Raw genomic sequence first — 25167 nt, forward strand, 5'->3', positions numbered from 1 at the left:
TCAGAAGCGTGAGTCCTTATCAGTGATACGGGGATAATTATAGCACCCACCTCAGGAGCAGTGTGGGGATTAGGCATGTCGTGTGAGGAACCTGAGAGATGGCTCAGTGGGTAAGAGTGCTTGCTGCTCTCATAGAGCATCTGAATTCAGTGCCTAGCACCCTTTACGGTGGCTCACAGTTGCCTGTAACTCCAGCTCCAGGGGATCCTGTGACCTTTTCAGGCACCTGCACTCACATGCACATATACCTACACAAACACATAATTTAAAAAAGAGTAATAAAAAAGAAGGCTGGAGAGATGGTTCGGTGGTTAAGAGCACTGCTTGCTCTGACAGAGAACCCAGATCCAATTCCTAGCACCCGCATGGCAGCTCACAACCATCGGTAACTCCAGTCCCAGGAGAAGCAATGCCCTCTTCTGTCCTTCCTGGGTACTGCACACTTGTGGTATACAGAAATGCAGGCACAGCACCCGTATATTAACTATATCTAACAAGAGGGAGGAGGAGAAGGAGGAATAAAGCCGGAAAATCCCTTAGCATTGCCTGTGAGACACACACATTTAGAAAATCTAGGAACAAAAGAGCCCCATACAAAAAAGTAAGGCTTGAAGGTTTTAATGTTCTGTGGTTGGTAACAGCATTCTTGAAGGGATCCTCAGAGAAACCCCTCTGACTTTAGAAGCATTTCCTGTGGACAATGGAGGGGCCAGCCTCGTCATACTCCGGCTTGCTGATCCACATCTGCTGGAAGGTGGAGAGAGAGGCCAGGATGGAGCCCCCAATCCAGACTGAATACTTCCTCTCGGGAGGAGCAATGATCTGCAAAGAGAAAATGTGGCAAATTATGACCAGCCCCCAAGAGAGTGGGTAAGAAGTGGGGTACAGTGTTGGATGCTGTGGTCTCAGATACTGAGAAGCTTCAAAACCAGGTGCTCACAGGAGCCCAAGATTCTAAACCATCTAGATCAATACAAAATCTCATCTCAAAAATAAAAATACAAAATTAAATATAAGCAAGGGGGATCAAAAATCAGAAATTTTCTCAGCCCACTCCAGAAAAGGGTAGTCTCCGTGGTCAGAAACGAACAGGCTAGGGACTGGAGAGGTGGCTCAGTAGTTAAGAGCACTTGTTGCTCCTGCAGAGGACCTGGATTCTGTTCCCAGCACCCCACATGGCAGCTCACAACTATATGTAACCCAGTTCCAGGGGCATCTGAAGCCTTTGGCCTCCACATGGTGCACATACACACACGCAGGCAAAATACTCTCTCTCTCTCTCTCTCTCTCTCTCTCTCTCTCTCTCTCACACACACACACACACACACACACACACACACACACACAAATTAAATCTAAAACTAAATCAATGAAATAGAAATGGGAGATGATTAGATTGTTGGTCTAAATGTTCCCTACCCTGCCACTCCCCATCTCCTCCATAGAAAGAGTGGGTTCCTCTATCCTGTGACTTAGGGCTGGGCCTTGTGTCACCTTGTCCAGTGGATGCTAGCAACCATGACACAAACAGGAATGGAAATGTACTTGTATAGTTGGCCATACTCTCTGTGCCTCTTCCCTCTTCGTGAGAAGAATTTCTCTGTGGGAGCTGCAGGTCCCTTATCCTCAGCCTTGGATTTGAGATGCAGAACTTGACCTGAGATGAGCAGACCCATCGAGCTCCCCAGCCAGAGCTGACCTGGATTAGCTGACTTTCTGCTGACCCACAGCTTCATAAGTAACCATGCTCATTGTTACATGCTTCTGAGATTTTGTAGGTGGTTGTTACTCAGCAATAGCTGACCATTACCAAAATCAATAGGGAGAGCTTTGTTTGGTCCTTGCCTGGAGTTTGGATCCATGGATACTTTGGGCTGAGCTGATTCTGTTTTCTTTTTTCTTTTTACTTTTTTTTTTTTTGAGACAAGGTTTCTCTGTATAACAGAGCCCTGTCTGTCCTGGAACTTGCTTTGTAGACCAGATTGGCCTCAAATTCACAGAGCTCCTCCTGCCTCTGCCTCCGGAGTACTGGGTTTAAAGGTGTGCGCCACCATGCCTGGCTGTTGATTCTATTCTCAACTCTATGCTAGTCTGTTTAAACCCTGCTTTGAACTTTACTTGGCAATGGCCGCTTAAGTGTGGGAGGCTCTCAAGTTTATGCACACTTTGTTAATCCTGTCCACGTGCCAGAAAGCTTGGAACTCCAACTCATTTTCCAGTTTTTGAAGCATTGGAAGTGTTTTGTTGTTTGTTTGTTTGTTTTTGTTAATTGTTTGTTTGTTTGTTTGAGATAGGGTCTCACATAGCCTTAGCTGGCCTTGAGTTCTTTGCATAGCCAAGGATAACCTTGAATTCCTGATCCTGCAGCCTCTACCTTTCTAGTGTTGAAATTATTAGTGTACACCACCAATGCATCCCTCAACTCTGTCTGTCTGTCTGTCTGTCTATGTCTATCTGTCTATTGTGGGGGATGCGGTGTGTGGTACAGGTGTACACATGCCATGGCACTTCCGTTGAAGTCAGAGGACTACCTTCCGCAGTCAGTTCTCTCCTTTCACCATGGGAGTCCTGGGGAATACACTCTGCCTTCAGGCCTGGTGGCAGGCACCTTTGCCTGCAGAGCCATTTCTCAAAACGGGGCCTAACTATGTAGGCCTGGCTGTGCTGGAACTCACTGTGGAGACCAGGCTGGCTTTGAACTCACAAAGATCTGCCTGCCTCTGCCTCAGTGCTGGGACTAAAGCACTATGTACCACTATGCCTGGTTTTTAAAAAAAGTTTTGAAGCCCTCAATTCTCCCCCCACCCCCAAGACAGGGTTTCTCTGTGTAGTTTTGGCTGTCCTAAAACTCACTCTGTAGACCAGGCTGGCCTTGAACTCAGAGATCCACCTGCTTCTGCCTCCTGAGCGCTGGGATTAAAGGCGTGCGCCACTGCCTGGCAAGCCCCCAATTCTTTAAAAAAAAAAAAAAATCTATTAACAGTAAGGTCTCCAGAAATCCTTGAGAGAGTGGCCTGATTGTTTGGAGACCAGAAGCCAGGGATGTCACCAGACAAACGTGATTCCTTTCTATCAAGACCCCTGAGACCAGGCACCATCAAGAGAAGAATCGTGGGGACACGGCCGTCCCAACGTTCAGTAGGTCAGAGCTGCCTAGCTAAGGTTAGAGAATGTCTCTGGGAATTTGAAGTGACAGCCAGCCCTGTGGCCACACATCCCCTCTCTAGAACTTTCCATCTCTTCTTCAAGTCACGTGTGTGTTGTTGTATACATGCATACGTGTGTGCTTGCACGTGTGTGGATGTCACAGGTTAATATCTGGTATCTTCCTCAATCTCTCTCCACCTTATTTTCTGAGACACAAGTCTCTCGATGAATCCAGAGTTTATTGATTCTGTTAGGTTGGCCAGGCTTTGAGCTCTGGGGATCCGCCTGTCTCTGCTTCCCTAGTGCTGGAATTACAGATGCGCTCCATCCGCTTTTGTATGTGGATGCCAGGGACTCAAGCTCATGGCAAGTACTCTGCTGGCTGAGCCATTTCCAAATCTCTATTCAAGCCATTTTTAAAGTTGAATGATTCTTTAGTATTGCCACTTTCTTTTCTTAAATTTTTTTTTTTTTTTTTTTTTGGCCGGGCGGTGGTGGCGCATGCCTTTAATCCCAGCACTCAGGAGGCAGAGCCAGGTGGATCTCTGTGAGTTTGAGGCCAGTCTGGTCTACAGAGTGAGTTCCAGAACAGGCTCCAAAAGCTAAACAGAGAAATTCTGTCTTGAAAAAATTTTTTTTTTTTTTGTATGAGGTGGACATGGTGGCACAAACCTCTAATTCTAGCACTTAGGTGGCAGAGTCAGGCAGATCATTATGTTTAAGGCTAGTCTGGTCTACATAGTGAATTCCAGATCAGCCAGGGCTAAATAGTGAGACCATTCCAAAAAAGAAAAGGAAAGAAAGGAAGGAAGGAAGGAAGAAAAAAAGAAAGGAAGGAAGGAAGAAAGGGATAAAGAAAGAGAAAATCATATGTATGTGTCTCTCTTTGTGTGTTTGCACATGCAAGTATCCATGGAGGCCAGGAGAGCACCAGCTCTTATAAGCTGTAAATTATAAGTACTGGGAACCAAACTTATTTGTTTTGTTTTGTGAGATAGCATCTCACTGTGTATCCCTGTCTGATCTGGAACTCAGTCTGTAGACCAGACTATTCTGGAGCTCACAGAGATCCACCTGCCTCTGACTCACAAATTCTTTAACCAAACGTGTGCACCACCATGCCCAACTGACCCAGCAATAAGTGCTCTTAATGGCAGAGTCATCTCTCTGACTCCAATTGCTCTCTCTTTCTATCTCCTTCCTCCTAATTTCCCCCTCAAATTCCCTCAATATTGTAATCACCTCAAATTCTTTCAGTATCTTCTCATATGATGCCCATGTGGATATGGACTGAGCCATGCTAAGCATATCTTTATCCTATCATTGCCCCAAGGAACATAATCCTCCATGATGTGATTGACTGCAGCCCAGGAGGAGAACGACGAGACCAGAAGACCACCAAGCGGCCAGGCCCAGCGACATCTCCCATACAGGCAGGTATTTGTATGTAGAACATCAAAAGGGAGGTAGGGCAAGACCCAACCCACCTTGATCTTCATGGTGCTGGGAGCCAGGGCTGTGATCTCCTTCTGCATCCTGTCAGCAATGCCGGGGTACATGGTGGTACCTCCAGAGAGGACATTGTTAGCATACAAATCCTTGCGGATGTCAATGTCACACTTCATGATGGAATTGTATGTTGTCTCATGAATTCCAGCTGACTCCATGCCTAGGGGAGGTTACAGAGTTTAGTCAATACCCATGCCTTCAGAAATGTAGCTCATATCCAGGCATGGTGGCTCCTGCTTGTAACCCCAGGCACTTGGGAGGCTGAGGTAGGAGGGTCAATGAATTCAAGGCTAGCCTGGGTTACAGGGTGAGACACTGTTTCAAAACCAGCTGAAACACCACCAGAAGTCTAGTTTCAGCTCTTTTAAGGACCCTCCCCATTGCAGCGGCCTGGTTCAGACCCTTGATGAACTGGATCACAAGCTTAGATCCCCCTTACTGGTCATGGCCCTGCCTTAAGCTTCTTCATGCCTCAGGTGATCTTTCTCACTGTTGCCCAAGGCACATTTCTGAAACAACACACTTCATTTCCCTGGCTTTAAGGAGATGTAATTCATATACTATAAAGTTAACCCTTTTAAAGTGTACAGCTCAGTGGTAATTAGTATATTCACAGAGCTGGGCAATTGTCACCACAATATTATTTTTTTAAGACAAGCTGGCTTTGAATTCACTGTGCAGCTGAGGATGACCTTGAACTCCTGACCTTCCCAGTTCCACAGCTCAAGCACTGGGATTACATGGATTTACTACCATACCCAGCTCTAGAGCACTTTAATGGCTTCAGAGAAACTCCAAAGCTAAGAGTAGCCACTGCCCATTTTCCCCTTAAACACTCTTCAAGAAAGTGTTTCCCTTATCAAGTATTATCTCTTAGTCCTTGTCATAGCACTATCTGGTAAGTACATGTCACTATTTCCATTTTTAAAAGTTTGTTATTAATCTTATTGCTTCATTTATGTGTCTGAATATGGGTTTGAGCATGTGAATACAGTGCCCGTGGAGGTCAGAAGAGGGTGTCAGATTCCCTGGAACTAGAGTTATAGGCTGTTAGGAAGCATGAAGGTGCTGAGAATTGAGTCTGGGCTCTCTGGAAGGATCAGTGAGTGCCCATAAATAGTGAGCCATCTCTCTATAATGCCCTACTATCTCCATTTTTATAGATGAGAAAGCTACAGATTGAAGGAGACGGTACGTCAGTGTGACAGTGCTCAGAGGTAGAGAGGTACAGGATCAGCACTGAAAATCAAGTCTGATCCCAGTTCACTGTCCGCACCACTGTCTAAATACAGGGCTCTGTGACCTAAATGCTAAGTGATGCAGAAGTGGTTTGGATTGACCTTTAACCTCATTATTAGTTTCATACTATATCACCTGTCATGTTTTTCCTTATAAAAATATTTAATTGTGTATGTGTGTGCCCACATGAGTTTATGTGCACCATGCTCATGCAAGTGCCCATGAAGGCCAGAAGAGGGTATTGGATCCCCAGGACCTGGAGTTACAATCAGTTGTGAGGCACCGTGTGGGTGCTGGGAACTGAACCCAGGTCCTCTGCAAGAATAGTAAATGCTCTTAACCACTAAGCTATCACTCCAACCCCATCCTGATTTTTCTTTATCTTGATTTCCTTAGTCTTCTATTCAAAATTATGGTTTTATTTACTTGTTTACGCAATACTGTCCCTTCTTGGGAAAACTTAGGGCAGATAAAAGTAACAAAGTTTCCTTGACTCTAGGTGTTTCTCTTTCCAAATCTCCTCCTCTGCCCTGCACCCTCCCACTCCGTCTCCTCCATCCTACACTCTCTGCTCTATATCCACACACCCTGCACTCTATCTTATAACTGTCTGCCTTGGCCCCTCCACCCTGAATTGTTGAAACAGCTTTTTCTGAAAATATCTCTTACCTTTAGAAAGTGAGCTTTTGCTAGACCGGGCAACCAAGCTAATGATATGCATTGAGACCACTTAAAACTATGTACTCGATCTGCTGTCCTGAAGTGTACTCAGCCTGTTTAACTTGCCTTTAAGAAAACAATGTAATCAACCTTACTATACTTTGGACTTCCTACATAATCTCCTTTTACAACATAAGCTGACTGTATAGCTTTAATCTTAAACTATGTATGCTTCCATGTCCCGATGCAGAATAGTGTGTGTGTGTGTGTGTGTGTGTGTGTGTGTGTGTGTGTGTGTGTGTTGTGGTAACCATTTGCTGAAAGCAGTCAATAGGTTGAAAGCAAACTTAAAGAAAATAAACATTACTGGGTGGTGGTGGTGGTGGTGGCGGTGGCGGCGGCAGCGGCGGCGGCGGCGGCGGCGGTGGCGGTGGCGGTGGTGCCTGCCTTTAATTCCAACACTTGGGAAGCAGAGACAGGTGGATCTCTGTGAGTTTGAGGCCAGCCTGGTCTGCAGAGTGAGTTCCAGGATAGGTACCAAAGCTACACACAGAAACCCTGACTTGAAAAAAAAAAAAAAAGAAAAAGAAAAAAAAAATCCCAGAAACGTTGGAAGCAACATGAGGATTTAGGTGGACAGCATCTGTGTCTGGTTCTGAGTGCTGTTCTGGGTTATTTGGGGTCGGTAAAATAACTTCTTCTCCTTAGTAAACTCTGTTAAGGATTTCTGTAAAGAATTCCTCATTTCTTTCCCCATGCTATGTGTTCTGTGCTGTTCAGCAAATACAGAGCAAAGCTTTTTGCCAGGCACTGGAACCAGACAGGTACCAGATACATACAACAGACAGATGACAGAGGACACGGGCTACAGACACTAGACAGATGGAGGAGGCGGGGGATTCAAATTTAGGCCCGCTTTTGGTCTAAACTAGCCAAGAGGAAGATCCTTTTCGACCTTTAGTGTGGAACCGAATCATTGTACCCCTCTACCCTGCACCCTCTACCCTGCACCCTCTACCCTGCACCCTCTACCCTGCACCCTCTACCCTGCACCTTCACCCTGCACCCTCTACCCTGCACCCTCACCCTGCACCCTCTACCCTGCACCCTCACATTGCACCCTCTACCCTGCACCCTCTACCCTGCACCCTCTACCCTGCACCCTCTACCCTGCACCCTCACATTGCACCCCTCACCCTGCACCCTCACCCCGCACCCTCACCCTGCAGCCCTGCACCCTGCACTCTCTCTCCTGTGCTCTCCCAGCTTGTACCCTCCACCCTGCCTCTGAGTGCTGAGCAGGGCCCACAGGCAGCACCTCACCGATGAAGGAAGGCTGGAAGAGGGTCTCAGGGCAGCGGAAGCGTTCATTGCCAATAGTGATGACCTGCCCATCAGGCAGCTCGTAGCTCTTCTCCAGGGAGGAAGATGAGGCTGCTGTGGCCATCTCATTCTCAAAATCCAAGGCCACATAGCACAGCTTCTCCTTGATGTCTCGTACAATTTCTCTCTCAGCTGGAGAGTGTAGAAATGGTAAAGTGGTCACTGGGCTCTCCAAGCTCGGCCGTACCATGTACTCTCCAGGAAACTCTCAGTCTACTTTGAATCCAGCCTTAGGAAGAGGACAGAGCTGCCCCAAAGAGAGTCAAGGTTCTCTTCCATGCTGGGTTAAATGCCCCATCCCTCAAAAGGGTTTGATTCTCAAGCAGGAACCCAAGGGATAGTCTTCTTGCTCTGTCACTCTGTCTTGACAATACCACAGTTGCTACTGGGGGCCTTCCAGGGCACATTATGGGGTAGACTTGGACTTACCCCTCGTGACTTGGCAGAATCTAAAAAAGTTACTACCCAAATCCACTCTCACCCAGGTGGGCTTCATGACCCTCTCTCCTCTCAGATTGTTTTTTATATCACTTGTTCTTATAGAAACCACAGACACCTCCAAGGAGAAAAATTTATCACCGGACAGCCAAGCCTTGTTGAAGCCACTGGGACTGAGGTGACAGGAACATAGGCAGTGTGTGCTGGGGGGTGGGAATGTGGAGATGGCTCTGAGGATGGCTTGGCAGGGCACTGCAGAAGGAAGCTAGCTGTAAGCCTTGTCCTCCTCCCCAAAGCATCTCCTTGGGCAACCTTCATCCTCCAATGAAGCTGTCTTAACACTGCAGGGGTTCCCTGTCCACCCCAAGACAGCTTGAGGTCAGAGCCACAGAATTCTCATCATTCCTAAGAACTTCTGGTACTAGATGAGACTGGGTTTGAGCTCAAGTCTGAATGAGGAAAGGGGTGGGTACCTGTGGTCACAAAGGAATAGCCTCTTTCTGTGAGGATCTTCATGAGGTAGTCCGTGAGGTCCCGTCCAGCCAGGTCAAGACGCATGATAGCATGGGGCAGTGCATAGCCCTCATAGATGGGGACGTTGTGGGTCACGCCATCCCCTGAATCCAGAACGATGCCTGTGGACAGGGAAGACAAACCTCATTTCCATCTTCCATCTGTTTCTGGAGTCTGTTAATGAATGATCTTCCATTATCACATTTTCCTTCAGGAGTTAAGAAAATTCACCCACCATGAGAATTCTCAGTCATTTGTGTGTGTGTGTGTGTGTGTGTGTGTGTGTGTGTGTGTGTGTGTGTGTCCTCCTAAATGAGAAGATTGGGTTCTAGAAGGCAAGTGTTATGTCTCAATTTCTTGAAATACATACATGAAAATGGACACTTGTCAATTTTTCTCTAAGTCTGGACTCCACATTCTGTTATTTGTTATTTTTAGACTGCACACTCTCTTTGAGGGTGTCAGGTCCCCTGGAGTTGGAGCTGCCTGATGTGGGTGCTGGGAACTTAGGTCCTCTGCAAAAGCAGTATGTGCTCCTAACTGCTGAGCCATCTCTGCAGCCAAGTATGCCTATTGTTTGATACAGGCTTTGTGAAAACCTCTGGAAGGATGAATGCTCAGGTAAGCAGCAAACATATGCAAGAGTACATTTTTTTTTTTTTTTTTGGTTTTCGAGACAGGGTTTCTCTGTATAGCTTTGCACCTTCTGGACTCACTTGTAGCCAGGCTGCTCGAACTCACAGAATCCGCTGGTCTGCTCCGAGTGCTGGGATTAAAGGCGTGCGCCACCACTGCCCGGCAAGAGTACATTTTTTTTTTTTAAGACAAGGTTACTCTGTGTAGTTTTGGTGCCTGTTCTGGATCTCACTCTGTAGACCAGGCTGGCCTTGAACTCATAGAGATCCACCTGGCTCTGCCTCCGGAGTGCTGGGATTAAAGGTGTGCACTACCAGTGCCTGGCTGAAAGAATACATTTTAAAAAGCATTTATGACAGTGCTCAAGTCCCTCTTGAGGATCACAGATTCTCTGCTTCCTGGGCATCCTTCTATATCTAGGCACATACTATGTGCAAAGTCACTGCTATGAAGATGTGGGCATAAGCCCCTGGCATGCCGATAATAAGGAAACAGCCCTTGTGCACGTTATCAATTCATGTATCAGTTGTAGCTTGTTTATGTAAATTTGCTGCATGGGCACTCTCAGTTGTTACTTCCCTGGACACTGGCTGTTCCTCTTGTTCTAAGCATGAACCTTTGTAGGAGTCCAACTTGACTCTGCTTCCCCTGCCGCAGTGCACATCGTATTGGTAAATTGTCATATGCTGTTTGAGCTCCCTGGGACACTGGCTCTGGAAATGTAGTTTCCATTTCAGACCCAAGCATGTTTGTCTCAAAGTGCCCTCCAAGGCCCTGTCTGCGGACGGGACGGCCCCCTGACTCTGTGGCAGGGAGGGAAGAGAGAGTGAAGTAAGTGCGGACAGCTGGAAGCTAAACCATTTCCAACAAAGGTTACTACTGTTTAGCCCACGGTATAAAAAGTGCCTGTCATGGGAAAGGGGAGCCACAAGTTCAGCCACGGAGAGAAACTCAGTCAGGAACTGTGGCTCACTGCCTCAGCTCCCCCAGTCAGTGTCTGTTGGATATTTGTAAGTCCCCAGTTCAATGACATCACCTATCTGCTGTTATTTGTTCTTTTCCTTGGAGGGGACACTCTCCCTGCCCAGGACTCTTTCCTGGAAACTCCAGCTACAGCCTCAGTGGGGCATCCCCAGCTGATTTCTACTGGATGTTTTTTTTTGAGTAACCAATCTGATGATGTTCTGCTATCTGTGGATTTGTCATCCGTCTCTTGCTACTTATTCTTTTTCTTTGGCTTGCGCTAAACTCGCTGCAGATGCTGTCATTCAAAAACCAAAAGGAAGCCTGGAGCCAGAAACTCTACCAACCTGTGGTGCGGCCAGATGCGTAGAGGGAGAGCACGGCTTGAATGGCGACATACATGGCCGGGACGTTGAAGGTTTCGAACATGATCTGCAAGGACAGCAAGGAGGAAAGGACTGTCTCACAGACATCACAGCGTCTCCCGGCCCACAGGATGCTCTGTAATCTTCTCAAGGGCAAGAACAAGGCCAGCTCAGTGGTCCTTCTTTATCCCACTTCCCCTGGGACTCGCCTTGGCGGCCCACACGTACAGCGATCTGTAAAGACGTTCGGCTGTGCGCGGTACATGATGGGGAAGAAGGACCTGGCCAAGCTGCTTCCCTGTGCACAGTGCTCTTACCTGGGTCATCTTCTCCCTGTTGGCCTTGGGGTTCAGGGGGGCCTCTGTGAGCAGGGTGGGGTGCTCTTCTGGTGCTACCCGCAGCTCATTGTAGAAGGAGTGGTGCCAGATCTGGTTGAGACAAAAGCCAGAGAAGCCGAGCAGGCTTCAGACCGTGAACAAAATCTGACTGGCCCGTGCGTACTGGAGGAGGACAGCTGAGAGCTGCACGGGACAGTGAATCTGGAGAGACTGTTCATCCCGGGGAATCTCTGATGGACGTGGAGAGAACCTATTCCTCCTCCCCCAGCATGCCAGACAGAGAGCCATGTCTGTGCTCATGTCTACTACCGTTTGACCCCCCTCTTCCTCCCTCCTCACACTTCCTCCTGTTGCCTTCGAGGAGGCAGGCGGCACCGCGGTGCTTGTTGGTTTCCGGCTCCTGGTTGTGTGTAGCTGATGAGTGATATTGGCAAGAGGTTGGGCAGTAGGGGGAGAGAAAGGCCAGGGCATGGCTGTGGTGTGGCCTGCCATAGACACACCTTCAGCTGACGGACCCTCTTTCAGCCCTCCAGGTCTTGCTGCGTTCCGAGGACACTGCCTACCCACTCAAAGTTTCCGCAGGGGACTCTGGAGATCACAAGAGCTCCTGTGGTAACTAGTCCTCATCCTTCTCTGGTTGCCTTAATCTTGCTCACACCCCTGTAAGTATGCGTGTTGTCAGCCTCATCAAAAGTGTATACTGCCTCCTGCTGTGATCCTGATACATATACGTGGACCCAGTTCTCAGTGTTTACTGATGACCAGGCTGGTGCTTTGAGCAGGGCCTCTCTACGTCAGCACCCTGTCTTCTTAGATGGCTCAGTCAGTGCTGTGTGGGACAGACCTGTGCATCATGGGAGGTTTAGTGGCATTCCTAGTCTCCTCACTGGAGAGCACCATTTGACTCTAGCACAAATTTGGTTCCGTCTCCAGACATAACTACGCATCTGTCCGTGCGTGCGTGCGTGCGTGCGTGCGTGTGTGTGTGTGTGTGTGTGTGTGTAAGCATGTACATGTGTGTGCCCACCCATGCAAACCTATCCTAGACAAGAATCCCTGCCGTAGAGGAAGTTTCCTGAGCCCATGACTAGCTCCTTATCCAGTGCTTCAAGATGATCAGATGAGGGGCTTTACCTCAGAGGGGTTTGGCAAACAGTGTCAGGGACATGAGGTTTCAGTTTCTTTAGCAACAGGGCTAAATCATACCACAGTATTTGTGGGTTTGCTGAAATGCTAATAAATGTGACAAGAGCCTCTATGATTGGACATGATGTCTGCTTCTTAGTCTGGATGAGAGAAAGGCCAAAAGACAGAAATACTAAGAAGCAGCTAAATGAATGGAAGAGAGAGAAATGATCACTATCTGGGTGACTGGGATGGGCTGGGAAGCAGAGAGGGCCCCCAAAGGCTTCAGAGGGTCCCTGAGACACAGGGACGCCACTAACAGAGGCCTTGGACTTGGACGTTTCACAGAGATAAGGGACGGGGACTGGCCTCAGGGGAGTAGAGTGGGTTTGAAAACCTTTCCCATGGGCTGGAGAGATGGCTCAGAGGTTAAGAACACCGACTGCTCTTCCAGAGGTCCTGAGTTCAATTCCCAGCACCCACATGGCAGCTCACAACTGTCTGTAATGCCAGTTCCAGGGGACCCGACACCCATGGCAAAAATGCCAACGCACATTAAAATAAATAAATTAAAAAACTAAACTTTCCCCAGTTGCTCTGTCTCAGCCTCGCCTGGGCCTGTGAATGTAGGCACAGCTGGCTTAGCTCTGCCCAGACCTGCCAATCAGCACCATTAAGAGTGGGCCAAGCACTGGACTTCATTTTAGGAATGTTGCAAATCAAAACATTTGGAAAATATCTTCATCCCATCTGTTGTTTATACATCTTTCCCTTGTGACTCTTGTCTTTATGTTATTTGTAATTTACTTCCTTCCCTTTTCCCCTTTTTTTTGGGGGGGGCATTGAGGCAGGGTTTCTCTTTGTAACAGCTCTGACTGTTCTGGAAACTTGCTCTGTAGACCAGGCTGGCCTCAAATTCACAGAGATCTGCCTGCCTCTGCTTCCCAAGCACTGGGATTAAATAAAGGTGTGTACCACCACCACCTGGCTATTATTTCTTATTCACTTCATATCCATTATTGTTATTGTTATTATTATTATTATTATTACATGTTGAATTTTGTTTTTAATTAATTAATTAAATATTTTTGAGACAGTGTTTTTCTATGTAGCCCTGACTTACCTGGAACTTGCTCTGTAGACCAGACTGGCTTCAAACTCTCAGAGATCTGCCTGCTGCTTCCCCAGGGCTGGGATTAAAAGCGTGTGTCACTACACTTGGTTGCTTTTATTTTATTTTGAAGTGTGGATTTTTTTTAAAGAGGGTAATTTTCTTTTCTTAAAAAGGGGATTTTTTAAAATTATGTGTATTTGTGTTTGTGTGTGTGTGTGTGTGTGTGTGTGTGTGTGTGTGTGTGAGAGAGAGAGAGAGAGAGAGAGAGATGCACATGAGTATAGGTGTCCTCAGAGGCCAGAAGATGGCATTGGATGCCCTGGTGCTCGAGTTACAGACTTAGGTCCTCTGCGAGAGCAGCCATGCTCTTAACTGCCGAGTCATCTCTCCAACGCTAGCACTTTGTATTTTTAATGATCAATCTATGCTGCCTGTCTAATGATCTTTCAGTATGCTTGCTGTAATATTTTTACAATATTGTTTGACTTTCAGACTTTCTTCTCGGACATATACACTAGAAGTTATGACTTTTAGGAAATCAAACCTATATATTTTTTCTCCTATGACTACTTTCACCAGAAAGCTGACTAAATGTTTGCATCCACCTTACTGTATCTTCAGTCTTTGAGTTTTTATATTTAACTTTTTTAGGTTCAGTTGATATTTCAGAGAAATGGTATGAGGTAAGATTCTGCATCCCTGAATAACTAAGTTGTTATTTCAGAACAATCCATCCAACTCCTATTCAGCTTTTCTTTTAAGATGCATAATGTATACCTAGGGCTTTCTTTAAAGAGTTCATGCACTGTCCCTACTGTGAGAAAATATTTTGTTTCTTATGTTTTCAAATTAAGTTTTCAGAGATGTGTGTAAACAATGAGTGTCATTTCTAACGCTCCAATCTATATGTTGGGATCACAATAAGTCAGTGTCTAATTTCATTGCCAAAGCCCTCTAGTGGAAAAGGAAGTCGCTTGATCTGAGATGGGGGTCTCATTCTGTGACCCAGACTGGCCTTGAATTCACAGCAAGGTGGCAATCCTCCTGCCTCAGCCTCCCAAGCTCTGGCATTATAGGTATGAACCACTGTACCTCACAGGAAAGTTGTTTGTCTTTTAATCTCCAGCTCAGAAATGAAGATACTAAGGCTGGGTGTACGGTTTGTACACACGTTTCTTTGCTGTTCACTCCAGCGCCTTGCCTGCACCTCTCTGGAATGAGAAGGCTTTGACACACCTGAAGGCTAGTTCACACCCGAAGATGCAAAGGAACTAAGTGGATTACATACTACAGATCAACCATTCAGCCCCCATTGCCACCTGCTCAGGAAGCTCTCTGTTGCATTTTAGAAGACAGTCATAGCTGAAGCAGGGGTTTGGAGACAATGGCCGGCTGTATTCTAGAAGAACACTAGAAAGGTGCTGCTGACATTTCCACTTGTGATGTCATCATTGCCCCGCCTTCTGCATGTTCTTATACAAAACAACAAAAAACTTGCAGAAACTCCTAGCTTAGTCCTAAAGTTTTTCATTGGAGAATACTATACCAGCACTGCCCTGAGCTGAACGTATGTCAGGGCAAACAAATAGGAGAGAGAGCTGGACTGCAGAGAGCTGTGAGCTGCCTGATGCGGGTCCTCTACAGGAGCATCAAGTGCTCTTAACAGCTGAGCCATCGCTCAGCCCCAGCTGAGATGTCCGACATTTTAAACTCGGGCCTGTGCCTAGCCAGATGGAGTCATGCAGGAGAGACAGGAGCTGGAAATTAGGTATGACCGGATCCTCAAAGGGTGCTACGAAGAGTTAGGAATGTGGAGAAGTGTATGGATGAATAAGGGCACAGGAAAAGGGACACTGCGGGAAGCCATTGCCATGGTCCAGGGGGAGAGGTTGGGGGCTCAGGCTGGAAATCATCTAGGGAGTGGAAAGGGAAGGAGGAAAGCTGTGGGAAGCATTCCCGAGGAAGACTGTAGGATAGGAGAGTCAAGAGGAGATGTCACCATTAAAATAACCACACTGGGGGCTCCAGATACCTTTTCCATGTCGTCCCAGTTGGTGATGATGCCGTGCTCAATGGGGTATTTGAGGGTCAGGATCCCACGTTTGCTCTGGGCCTCGTCCCCCACATAGCTGTCTTTCTGGCCCATGCCCACCATGACACCCTGTGACGTGACAGAAAGGGAGAGAAAAGTGAGTTGGCTTAGGGGTCCGCACACAAGAGATTCAGCCTGATGTCCCTGGAAAGGAAAGAGATGAGGAAAGGAAGCAGGAAACGAAGGTGGGCAGAGACAGGAAGGGGAGGTGGGGGGTTTCTCATGGGCTGATCCTTTTCTCTCACAGAAGACGATGTGGTTTTCTGAGAGAGAACAAAGACCATAGATTTATTTATTTATTTATTTATTTATTTATTTTTTTTTTTTTTTTTTTTTTTTTTGAGACAGGTTTCTTGTGTAGTTTGCGCCCTGAACTACTTGTAGCAGGCTGGCTGGAATCACAGAGATCGCTGGCTCTGCTCCGAGTGTGGATAAAGCGTGCGCCACATGCCAGCCCTTATCTTATTTATACTCTCTGCAGAGAGAGAGAGAGAGAGAGAGAGAGAGAGAGAGAGAGAGAGATAGAGAGCTCAGGATAGTTCTTTCCGTGCAGGTGCTATAGGGCTCACTCCCAGTGGCTCCGTCTGGGACCCAGAGGGAACCCACCTGATGACGCGGGCGGCCCACAATGGAGGGGAAGACAGCCCTGGGGGCATCATCTCCGGCAAAGCCTGCCTTGCACAGGCCAGAGCCGTTGTCACACACGAGGGCGGTGGTCTCTTCTTCACACATGGTGGGTGTGGCTGAGTGAGCTGGGGGCTGGAGCACCTTTGGGGTGGAAGAGAAGAGAACAGTTAGCCACCTGTCGGGTAATACAGGAGACGGTCTTTGTGGCTCTGGAGTCTGAGCAACTGGGGTCCTGTTCTAGGAGAGACAGACATAGGTTTGGCTTCCTTGTTTCTCGAAGCTGTGGCTCATACCTCCCTTCAGCTGCTAAGCACTGAATTATGCGACCCTAAATTCATATATGGAATGTACATCAGCATCCTCACACCTCAAAATATGACTGGATTTAGAGCCAGGTCTTTACAGAGGGAAAAGAGTTTATAATGAGGTTATAAATCCAATATGGCTGGTCTCCAATATGGCTGCTCTCATAGGGTAGTATCTGTGTAAGAAAAAAAAAAGTTAGAATACAGATATATGGAGAGTGTGGACTATGTGAAGACATGGCCAGAAGGCTGCCATCTATAAGCCAGGGGAGGGTCCTGAGGAGAAGCCAACGCTGATGACATCTTGACCCTCAGATTCCTAGTGTCCAGGATTGTCAGAAAACAAATTTCTGTCCTTAAAGGCCTTTGTCTGTGGTTGTGTGGTATGGCAATCAGCCAAGAAATACATTTTATTTTTATTTATTTAATTTTAGTTTTTGAGATAGGGTCTCACTATGTGCACCGTGTGTGTGTGTGTGTGTGTGTGTGTGTGTGTGTGTGTGTGAAGACCAGAAGAGGGTTTCGGATCCCCTAGAATTGGAGTTCAGAATGGTTATGACTCAGGTCCTCTGCAAAAGCAGCAAGTCCTTTTAACCACTAGTCCATCTCTCCATTCCTGAGGTCTTACTGTGTAGCCTTGACTGGCCTGGAACTCACTGTTAGACCAAGGTGGCCTCGAACTCACAGAGATCAGCCTGTCTCTGCCTCCTAAATGTTGGGATTAAAGGTGTGCGCCACAGTACCCAGTTTATTACACTTGATTTTAAGGATGAAGTAGCCATACAACTTTCATTCAGTGGAGTGAATTATGAGAGCACTTACCGGTTGTTAAATAGGTTGAGAAGTTTTACAATATACCTGAGGCAGGATTAGTATTTACAAGAAGAAAGACCTCTTACAAACCAGAAAGCAGACAGCCCAAAAGAAAAAAAAAAGACTGCGAGAAGACGGTTGACAAGCAAGGGAAGCAAAACCGTCCCAACGAGAGACACCCAGCCTCCCTGACAAATAAAGCCACCTTCCACCTAGCACGAATGCGCGCGCACACACACACACACACACACACACACGTATATTTGGTATGTTTGTATAAGTGTTCATCTATGTGTCCATGTATGTGCATGTGTGTTATAAGTCAGGAGACAAAACCTCCTTTCCCCTCCTTCCTTCTCTATCTCTTAAAAATTTATTTATTAGACAATTTCATGCAAAAGAGAGGCAGAGAACAAGGAATGGAGAAACTCTCTGGGAAGGAGGGGCTCTAACGTGTCATTTGGTGTGTGTGACCACAGCTCACCCTCTCATGGCTGGAAGGAGAGAGGTGCTCCAGACAGCTGTGACTGATCCCAAACAGCCTGTGCTGAAGCCAGGCAGTGAAGACCATGAGCCAGGCAAAGAGATTGTGTTTTGGGATTTTGATCAGGAGATCATGAAGGCTAGACAGAGTCAGGGCAGAAGTTTGTTAACACTGGGGCTGGAAGGATGGCTCAGAGGTTAAGAGCCCAGGCTGCTCTTATGGAGGACCTGGGTTCGATTCCCAGCACCTACACTGTGGCTCACAATCAACTGTAACTCCAGTTCCAGAGGATCTGATGCCCTCTCTGGCCTCCTGAGAACCAGGTATGAATGTGGTACGTGCAGGCAGAACACACACACACATAAAATAAAATAACAACTAGGAAATACATTATTGTATGTGTGGACAGTGTGTGTGTTTTGGGGGGCGAGGGCACATGCTCCTTGGCATGAGGCAGAGCTCAGGAAACTATGGAGCTTCCATCTTTATCTGGGTGCTGAGGATTGAACTCGGGCCATCAGGCTTGGGCAGCAAATGCTTTACCTAGTGAGCCATTCTGTGAGCACAGCTTCGTTTAAAACGATCAGAATTGAGGGGCTGGGGAGATGGCTCAGCCGTTAAGAGCACTGGCTGTTCTTCTAGAGGACCCAGGTTCTATTCCCAGCACCTGCATGGCAGCTCAAGACTATCTGTAACTCTAGTTCTAGGGGACCCAACACCCTCTCACAGACATGCATGCAGAGAAAACACCAGTGCACATAAAATAAAAATAAATTAAGAACAATCAGAGCTGGGCGACGGTGGCAGCACTCAGGAGGCAGCGCCAGGTGGATCTCTGTGAGTTCGAGGCCAGCCTGGTCTACAGAGTGAGATCCAGGACAGGCACCAAAAACTACACAGAGAAACCCTGTCTCAAAAAAAAAAAAAAAAAAAAAAAAAGAACCATTTTAATAATGAAAAGAAGTTATTGAAAAAGTTAGTTGGCTCTGAATTGCTAGAAGCCTCTACCCCGCCACCCAATGGAGAAAGCAGAGTATGTGATGTAAGGAGAAAAGGGCCAGGTTACTTCCATCACACTGCGGCCAGCGCTTCCAAGTTGGGTGATATAGCATGTGTTTTTATATAAGGCAGGAGAGCTCTGTGTAGCCCATGCTGGCCCAAACTTAGGGCAATTCTCCTGCCTCTACTTCCCAACTGCTGAGATTACAGCCACCATGTCTGGCAAAAAAAAAAAAAAAAAAAAAAAAAAAAAAATTACCTCAATTTTACAATTTATAGTATTATCTAGTTAAACTTCAAAATTTCTCTGAGACAATATATTTTTAAACCCATTCTATTGACTTGCACATCAAGACTCAGAAAAGTTAAAGAACTCAGCTAGAGACCTCCTAGCCAGAAGAAGGGGAGCAGCCAGGCCAGGCATCGATCCAGGCCAGGTGTGGACAGTGCCAGAGCCTGGGTTGTGTTGTCCTTGCCATGGCCGAGACACGGTCAGAACTTCTCCTTGTATGGCAGTGTTCTTTCCCCTGCTTTCCAAGAGCACACAAAGGGACCCCTGTTTCTTCTCCCTGGGCATCCTCTGAGCTCTTTCTACACCAGGACCAGGTTTACCCTAACACACAACTCAATGTCGGGTACACAGGAGGTGCTCAATACATGTTGACATAGTGGGCCCCCTCCCAGGCCTGTCTGCTCTGTTCCTGGGCTCTCACGCCCTTGGCTCTCTCTCCTCTAGCTAGTCCTCAGCTGCGCTGACAAAGTGAATATCCTCCTGAGGGGAAAACGGCGCGAAGAGCCAGGAGGCCAGGAGGACGGGAACCACACTTCTTTTCGTGTGATTTATTCAGACTTCAGGTGCCTATGGCTTTCCCCCTTTTTAATTTTGCTTTAGTTGTTTTGAGTCAGAGTTCTTTGTCTACGGCAGGTTGCCTCTTTTAACTCACAGCAATACTCCTGGTCCTAGTTTCCCAAATGCTGGGATTATAGGTGTTTTGCCTCAAGCCTAGTGTCTCTTGGGTGCCTCTCCCAACCCCCTCCTTCTTTTGATAGGATCTCATGTACCCTAGGCTGGCCTTGAACTCCCAGTGTAGTCAAGGATAACCTTGAACTTCTGATCCTCCTCCCAGCCAGTACTAGATTAAAGGTACTTAGTACTTACACTCTTGCAATGCTGGGGATCAAACCCCAGAACTTGGTGCATGCTTGGGTAAGCACTCTGCCGACTGAGCTACATCCCAGGGTGACTCCCATTTGACTTTTCTTCTCTCTCTCTCTTCTCTCTCTCTCTCTCTCTCTCTCTCTCTCTCTCTCTCTCTCTCTCTCTCTCTTTTGTCTTTTTGTCTTTTTTTTTTTTTTTTTTTTTTTTTTTTTTGAGACAGGGTTTCTCTGTGTAACAGTCCTGGCTGTCCTGGAACTCACTTTGTAGACCAGGCTGTCCTTGAACTCACAAAGATCCGCATGCCTCTGCTTCCCAAGTGCTGGGATTAAAGTCATGCACCACCATCGCCCAGTCCCTTTGACTTTTCAATGACTCATCTCTCTGGTTTCACTGAACCCTACCCTACTCCAACTCAGCCCCACAAAGAATCACAGGCTTGCACTTTCTTTTCCAGGTTGCATGGCCACTGAGGCATCCACTGAGCAACTTCAAATTGTCACCAGTTCCCACCAGAGTATTTCAGGGACTTAAAGTCACTTTCCCTCTTGAAAATTTTTTCTTCTGATTTATTTATGTTTAAGTGAGTGTTTTGCCTGCATGTATGGATGTGTACCACATGGGAACAGTGCCTACTGATGTCAGAAGAAGGCATCAGAACCCCTGAACCTGGAGTTACAGATGGTTGAGAGCTACCGTGTGGGTACCGGGAACTGAACCTGGATCCTCTGCAAGAGCAGCCAGTGTCTTCAACCACTGAGTCACCTCTCCAACCCCAGAAACATTTTTCTGTGGCAGAGCCAGAGATGAGGCAGGGCGCTGAAGGCTGAGAGAGCTAGAGGCCCAAAGGCATCTCTGGCACTGCAAAGGGACTGGGCTGGCCCTGGTGGCTCATCTCTCCTTCAGTGTCCCTTTATTCTTCCTGGGACCCTCTCCCCACAGTCCTTCCTATTTCCCTCCCTGGCTCCAGTTTCTTCCACTACAAAATTGAAATGAGAACATCGATCTCACAAGGAAAAGATTAGGGGCTGGAGAGATGGTCCGGTGGTAAAGAGCTCTTGCTGTTCTTACGGAGGACCTGAGTTCAGTTCCCAGCACCCACACAGTGACTCACAATCATCCATAACTACAGTTTCAGAGGATCTGATGCCTTCTTCTGACCTCTGAGGACACCAGGCACACACATGGTACACATACATACATGCAGGCAAACACTCATGTGCATAAAATAAAATAAATAAACCTAAAAAGAAAAACCCTAAAAATACTTTTAAAAGAAGAAAATGGGTTAAACAGACACAGGGATCTGAAAGGGTTGCACAGATTGTAACCCAGGATAGGCAAACTCTGGCCTACTTTCTTATAAACTGAATGTTGAGGGTTTTTACGTTTTTTTAAGTGGTTGAAGACAGGCTTGGTAGATGGCTCAGTGGGTGAAGCACTTGCTGTGCAAGTGTGAGGACCTGAGTTCAAATCCCTGCTCCACAGAAAGTCCAGGGGTCACTGCTGGCTCCTCTGTCATCCCAGTTCTGGGCAGATGGACATAGAAGAACCACCAGAGCAGAGCTTACTGGCCAGTTGGCCAAGCTAGCTGAGTCAGTGAGCTCCAGTTCAGTGAGAGATCCAGCCTCAAAAATAAGACGGAGAGTGGTAAGGAGGACACCCAATGTCAGCTGCTGGCCACCACAGACACCCATGTGGACAAGGGCACACACACACACACACCTGCACACACACACACACACACACACACACACACACACACACACACATCTGCACACACACCTGCACACACCTGCACACACACACACATCTGCACACACACCTGCACACACACACTCCTGCTCACACACACCTGTACACAACACACCCACAAATAAAAAGTTTTTAAAAAGCATATTTAGCCGGGTGTGGTGGTGCACACTTTTAATCCCAGCACTCGGGAGGCAGAGGCAGGTGGATCTCTATGAGTCTGAGGCCAGCCTGGTCTACAGAGCAAGTTCCAGGTCAGCCACAGCTACATAGAGAAACTTTGTCTCAAAAAGCCAAAAAGAAGAAAAAAAACATATTTTCTTTTTAAAAATGGTAGAAGACTAATAGTTCATGACCTGTGAAAATTATGTATGATTCAGTTTTAGTGTATGTATTTATTTTATTCTCGAGACAGGCTGGCTCTGAGATCACTCTGTAGCTGAGGACAGCCTTGAATTCCTGCTCCTCTGCCTCCACTTCTGAGTGCTGAAATCATAGGCTTCGGAATCCTAACTGGCCTCTGTATATTGTTTTATTGGGACCCAGGCACACCTACTCATGTCCACATTGTCTGCGATTGCTCTTGTTATAGCTGTGGAGTGAAGGTGGTTGTGATAGACCTCAGTGCCGAAAGCCTGAGCAACTCCCTGTGTAGCTGGGATGAACCTGACCTCCTGAGTCTCCTTCCTCTGGTCCCCAGTGCTGGGATTACCAGGTGTCTTAATCACATGCAAGGTGGTTCCTCATTTTTTCTGTTCCTCAAGAATCTACCCATATCACCCACTCTTCTGGCCTTCACCCAGCCTCCCACCCAGGGTCCCAGCTCAGCTCTTGACCAGACTCTTCCCCTGAGCTCCAGACCTGCCGAGCGAGCTGTGTGAGGTGTGTGCAGTCCAAGGTATCCCAACCCGGTACCGCCAAGCTGGCTGACAACATTAGCTTCTAGCTGGAGCTATACCCAGAGAGGTGTGCCAACCACCCCAGAACCCAGAGCCAGCACCTTGTACTCTCTCTTCCCTCCTAACCAATCATAGCCCTTTGGGATTCTGCCTCCACGCCACCACACAGGTGGTGGCACTTCTGCCCTGTGCCCAGTCCTTTTGCCCTCCAGAGCAGTCCTTCCGAGATATACAGCTCTGGCTGTTATCCTTTAGGCTTGACTCCTTCCATGCTTCCCACTGCTCAGTCCTTCAGTTTAGCATCTGGAAACCAAACAACTGACCCACCCACCCTTCTAAAGTTACTGGGCCTGCTCCTTGCCTTGAAATCTAAATGGGGTGGAGCTGAGTCCTTTGCTGTCCCAAAGACCACCATGCTTCCTCCCCTCCCCCCCAGGACTGTCCTTCTCGGGGCTCAGCTCAAGTATTCTTCCTCCAGTAAGCCATCCCTGCTTGTACCTTAACCAGGAGCTTCTCTTGGGCTTCCCCCAATTCATATACTTAGATACTCCACTGTGATTCTATTTTTAATCTCATTTTATTTTGATACAGTGTTTTTGTAAAGCCTGGGCTAGCCTTAAACTTACTACATAGACAAAGGCGACCTTGAACTTCTGATCTGCTAGCCTCCACCTCCCAAGCGCTAGGAACGTAGGCTTGCACCACCACATTCTCCATAGTGCTTATTAAACTTGAGAATGCAAGGCTAGATAGACCCTAGCCACATTGGGTCGGGAGCTATACTATACACATTTACTCCTCACTCTGAGTCACTCTGAGAGGGTTCTGGGTGCCCGTGTTATGGGTGAGGACATGGAGGTCACTCATAACACTGAGTACCAGCATCCTGACCCCAGTCTGCTCCACTTGGATGCAACTCACAAAGGTGGTAGAGCCCTCCCGACCTAGTGTGCTAGTGTGTGTGTGTGTGTGTGTGTGTGTGTGTGTGTGTGTGTGTCTGTTGCAGAGATGGTAGCCTTGGCATATTACTCCACAGATGGTGTGAGATGTTTTGTTTTGTTTGAGCCAGAGTCTCACACTGAGGCCCAGGTTAGCCTGGAACTCACTATGTACACCAGGCTGGCCTTGAGCTTTGGGCAATCTGCCCGCCCTAGGCTCCCATGTACTTAGAATAAAAGCATGGGCCGCCATGACCAGCGAGGGCGCATCTTCTGGAAAAGTTGCTTAATTGCCCTGGAAGGGCCTCGGCGACATCTTCAGAGGAGAACAAGTTAGCTGCCTTCTAGCCCCTCAACATCATGAAGCCATGAGACATTTGTTCCTCCCTCGTGTCTCCCTTTCCACATCCCACAGTGACCTTACAGCCTTCGGATTCTGTGAAAACTCTCTACTCATCTCAGCCAAGCTCAAGCTGGAGGACAGAGAGACCAGCCAAGGCCAACAGAAGGCAGTCCCTTCCTATTCTAATACAGGTAGCTCATGGGTACCAGGGCCACCATTGGCTGTGACCCAAATACCCAGGGGAAGCTGCTTTTCTGCAGTGACACAGTGACCCAAGGCAAGGAGAACAGGACAGGTGTAGACTACAGGAGTTATGCCCTGGGCGGTCCCCAAACTGTCCTGTCTCCAGGATGCTCCCTGATCAGAAATGCCTTTTCCCAGCAGGCAGCAATGTGTTCCAGGCACCACAACTACTAAGGTCCTTGACCTGTGACCTGGGCCACAGAAACCAAGCAGATCTCGAGTTGCACAGATAAACAGGAGGCCTGACAGCCCCAGAAAGGAAGAGGCTGCAGAAGCAGGCAGTACTCACCGAGGGTGTGAGAAGTCCTTCTCCCAGGGACTGAGGGCCGTGGAGTCTTTGGCAGAAACACCAGAGCAATATAAAACCCCTGAGGCGGATCTTCTTTAAACAGAGTCCCTAAAAAGGCCAGCTGACGGTGTGGTAACACTATTACCATATAAGGTGGTTTTTTTTCAATAAACCAGCCTTGGGGGGCGTGGATGGAGGGTGGGTAGAGTGAATTATCATTTGAAAAATGTATGCAAAAGGATTCGAATGGTAACAGTCTCTGGGCTGTGGATTTGTTCCTTTTAGGCCATACTCTCGTAAACAAAAAAATCACACCAGGCCTTATAAGCTGCCCAGAGCGAGGCCTGATAGGGCTGTGCTCCTGGAGAGGGAACCATACCAAGAATGGCAGTGGCCGCCTCTGTTCCCGCCTCTTTCCTCAGGCCCTCTGCCTGCTGCCCCAGGGTCTGCCTGGGACATGCATGCTGTAGCCACAGAATGAGTGCCATTGTGCTTTGTCAGGTGCAAGTCCAGGACAGCAGAGGGCTGAGGGGGAAATTCCATCTGCGTTTGGCAAAATATCCCATGTGCCCTACTGTTTTTGCTGCCCTGGAACCTCCAGTGCCCCTAAAACTTCCTTCAGAATGCCAAACTCTCCAGTTCTCCCTCCTGGAGTCGCTCTGCCAGTCTCCCAGTCCTGGGAAATGCAGAATGAGGGGCCTACCTCAAGACTGAGCACACCTAGCAAGACCCAGGGGCCGGCACAAGTATCCATAGTCCTGTGATCATGGATTTTCTTACATAATGCATTCTCTCCC

At 47.6% G+C, this 25167-nt stretch overlaps 1 protein-coding gene across 1 annotated transcript; it reads right to left on the reverse strand.

Annotated features, from left to right (window-relative positions):
• Nucleotides 1–602: 602 nt before the first annotated feature.
• Nucleotides 603–24473, reverse strand: Actg2 (actin gamma 2, smooth muscle). The gene is made up of 9 exons (XM_028871312.2): nucleotides 24371–24473; nucleotides 16129–16290; nucleotides 15463–15591; nucleotides 11171–11281; nucleotides 10836–10920; nucleotides 8850–9011; nucleotides 7879–8070; nucleotides 4635–4816; nucleotides 603–822 (listed from the first exon to the last, which is right to left on the reverse strand). The coding sequence occupies exons 2-9, from the start codon at nucleotides 16252–16254 to the stop codon at nucleotides 679–681; spliced, it is 1131 nt and encodes a 376-aa protein (XP_028727145.1). The 5' UTR covers nucleotides 16255–16290; nucleotides 24371–24473; the 3' UTR covers nucleotides 603–678.
• Between the last annotated feature and the right edge of the window lie 694 nt (nucleotides 24474–25167).

The sequence above is a fragment of the Peromyscus leucopus genome, chromosome 3 (assembly GCF_004664715.2).
Source record: "Peromyscus leucopus breed LL Stock chromosome 3, UCI_PerLeu_2.1, whole genome shotgun sequence".
Taxonomy (NCBI): domain Eukaryota; kingdom Metazoa; phylum Chordata; class Mammalia; order Rodentia; family Cricetidae; genus Peromyscus; species Peromyscus leucopus.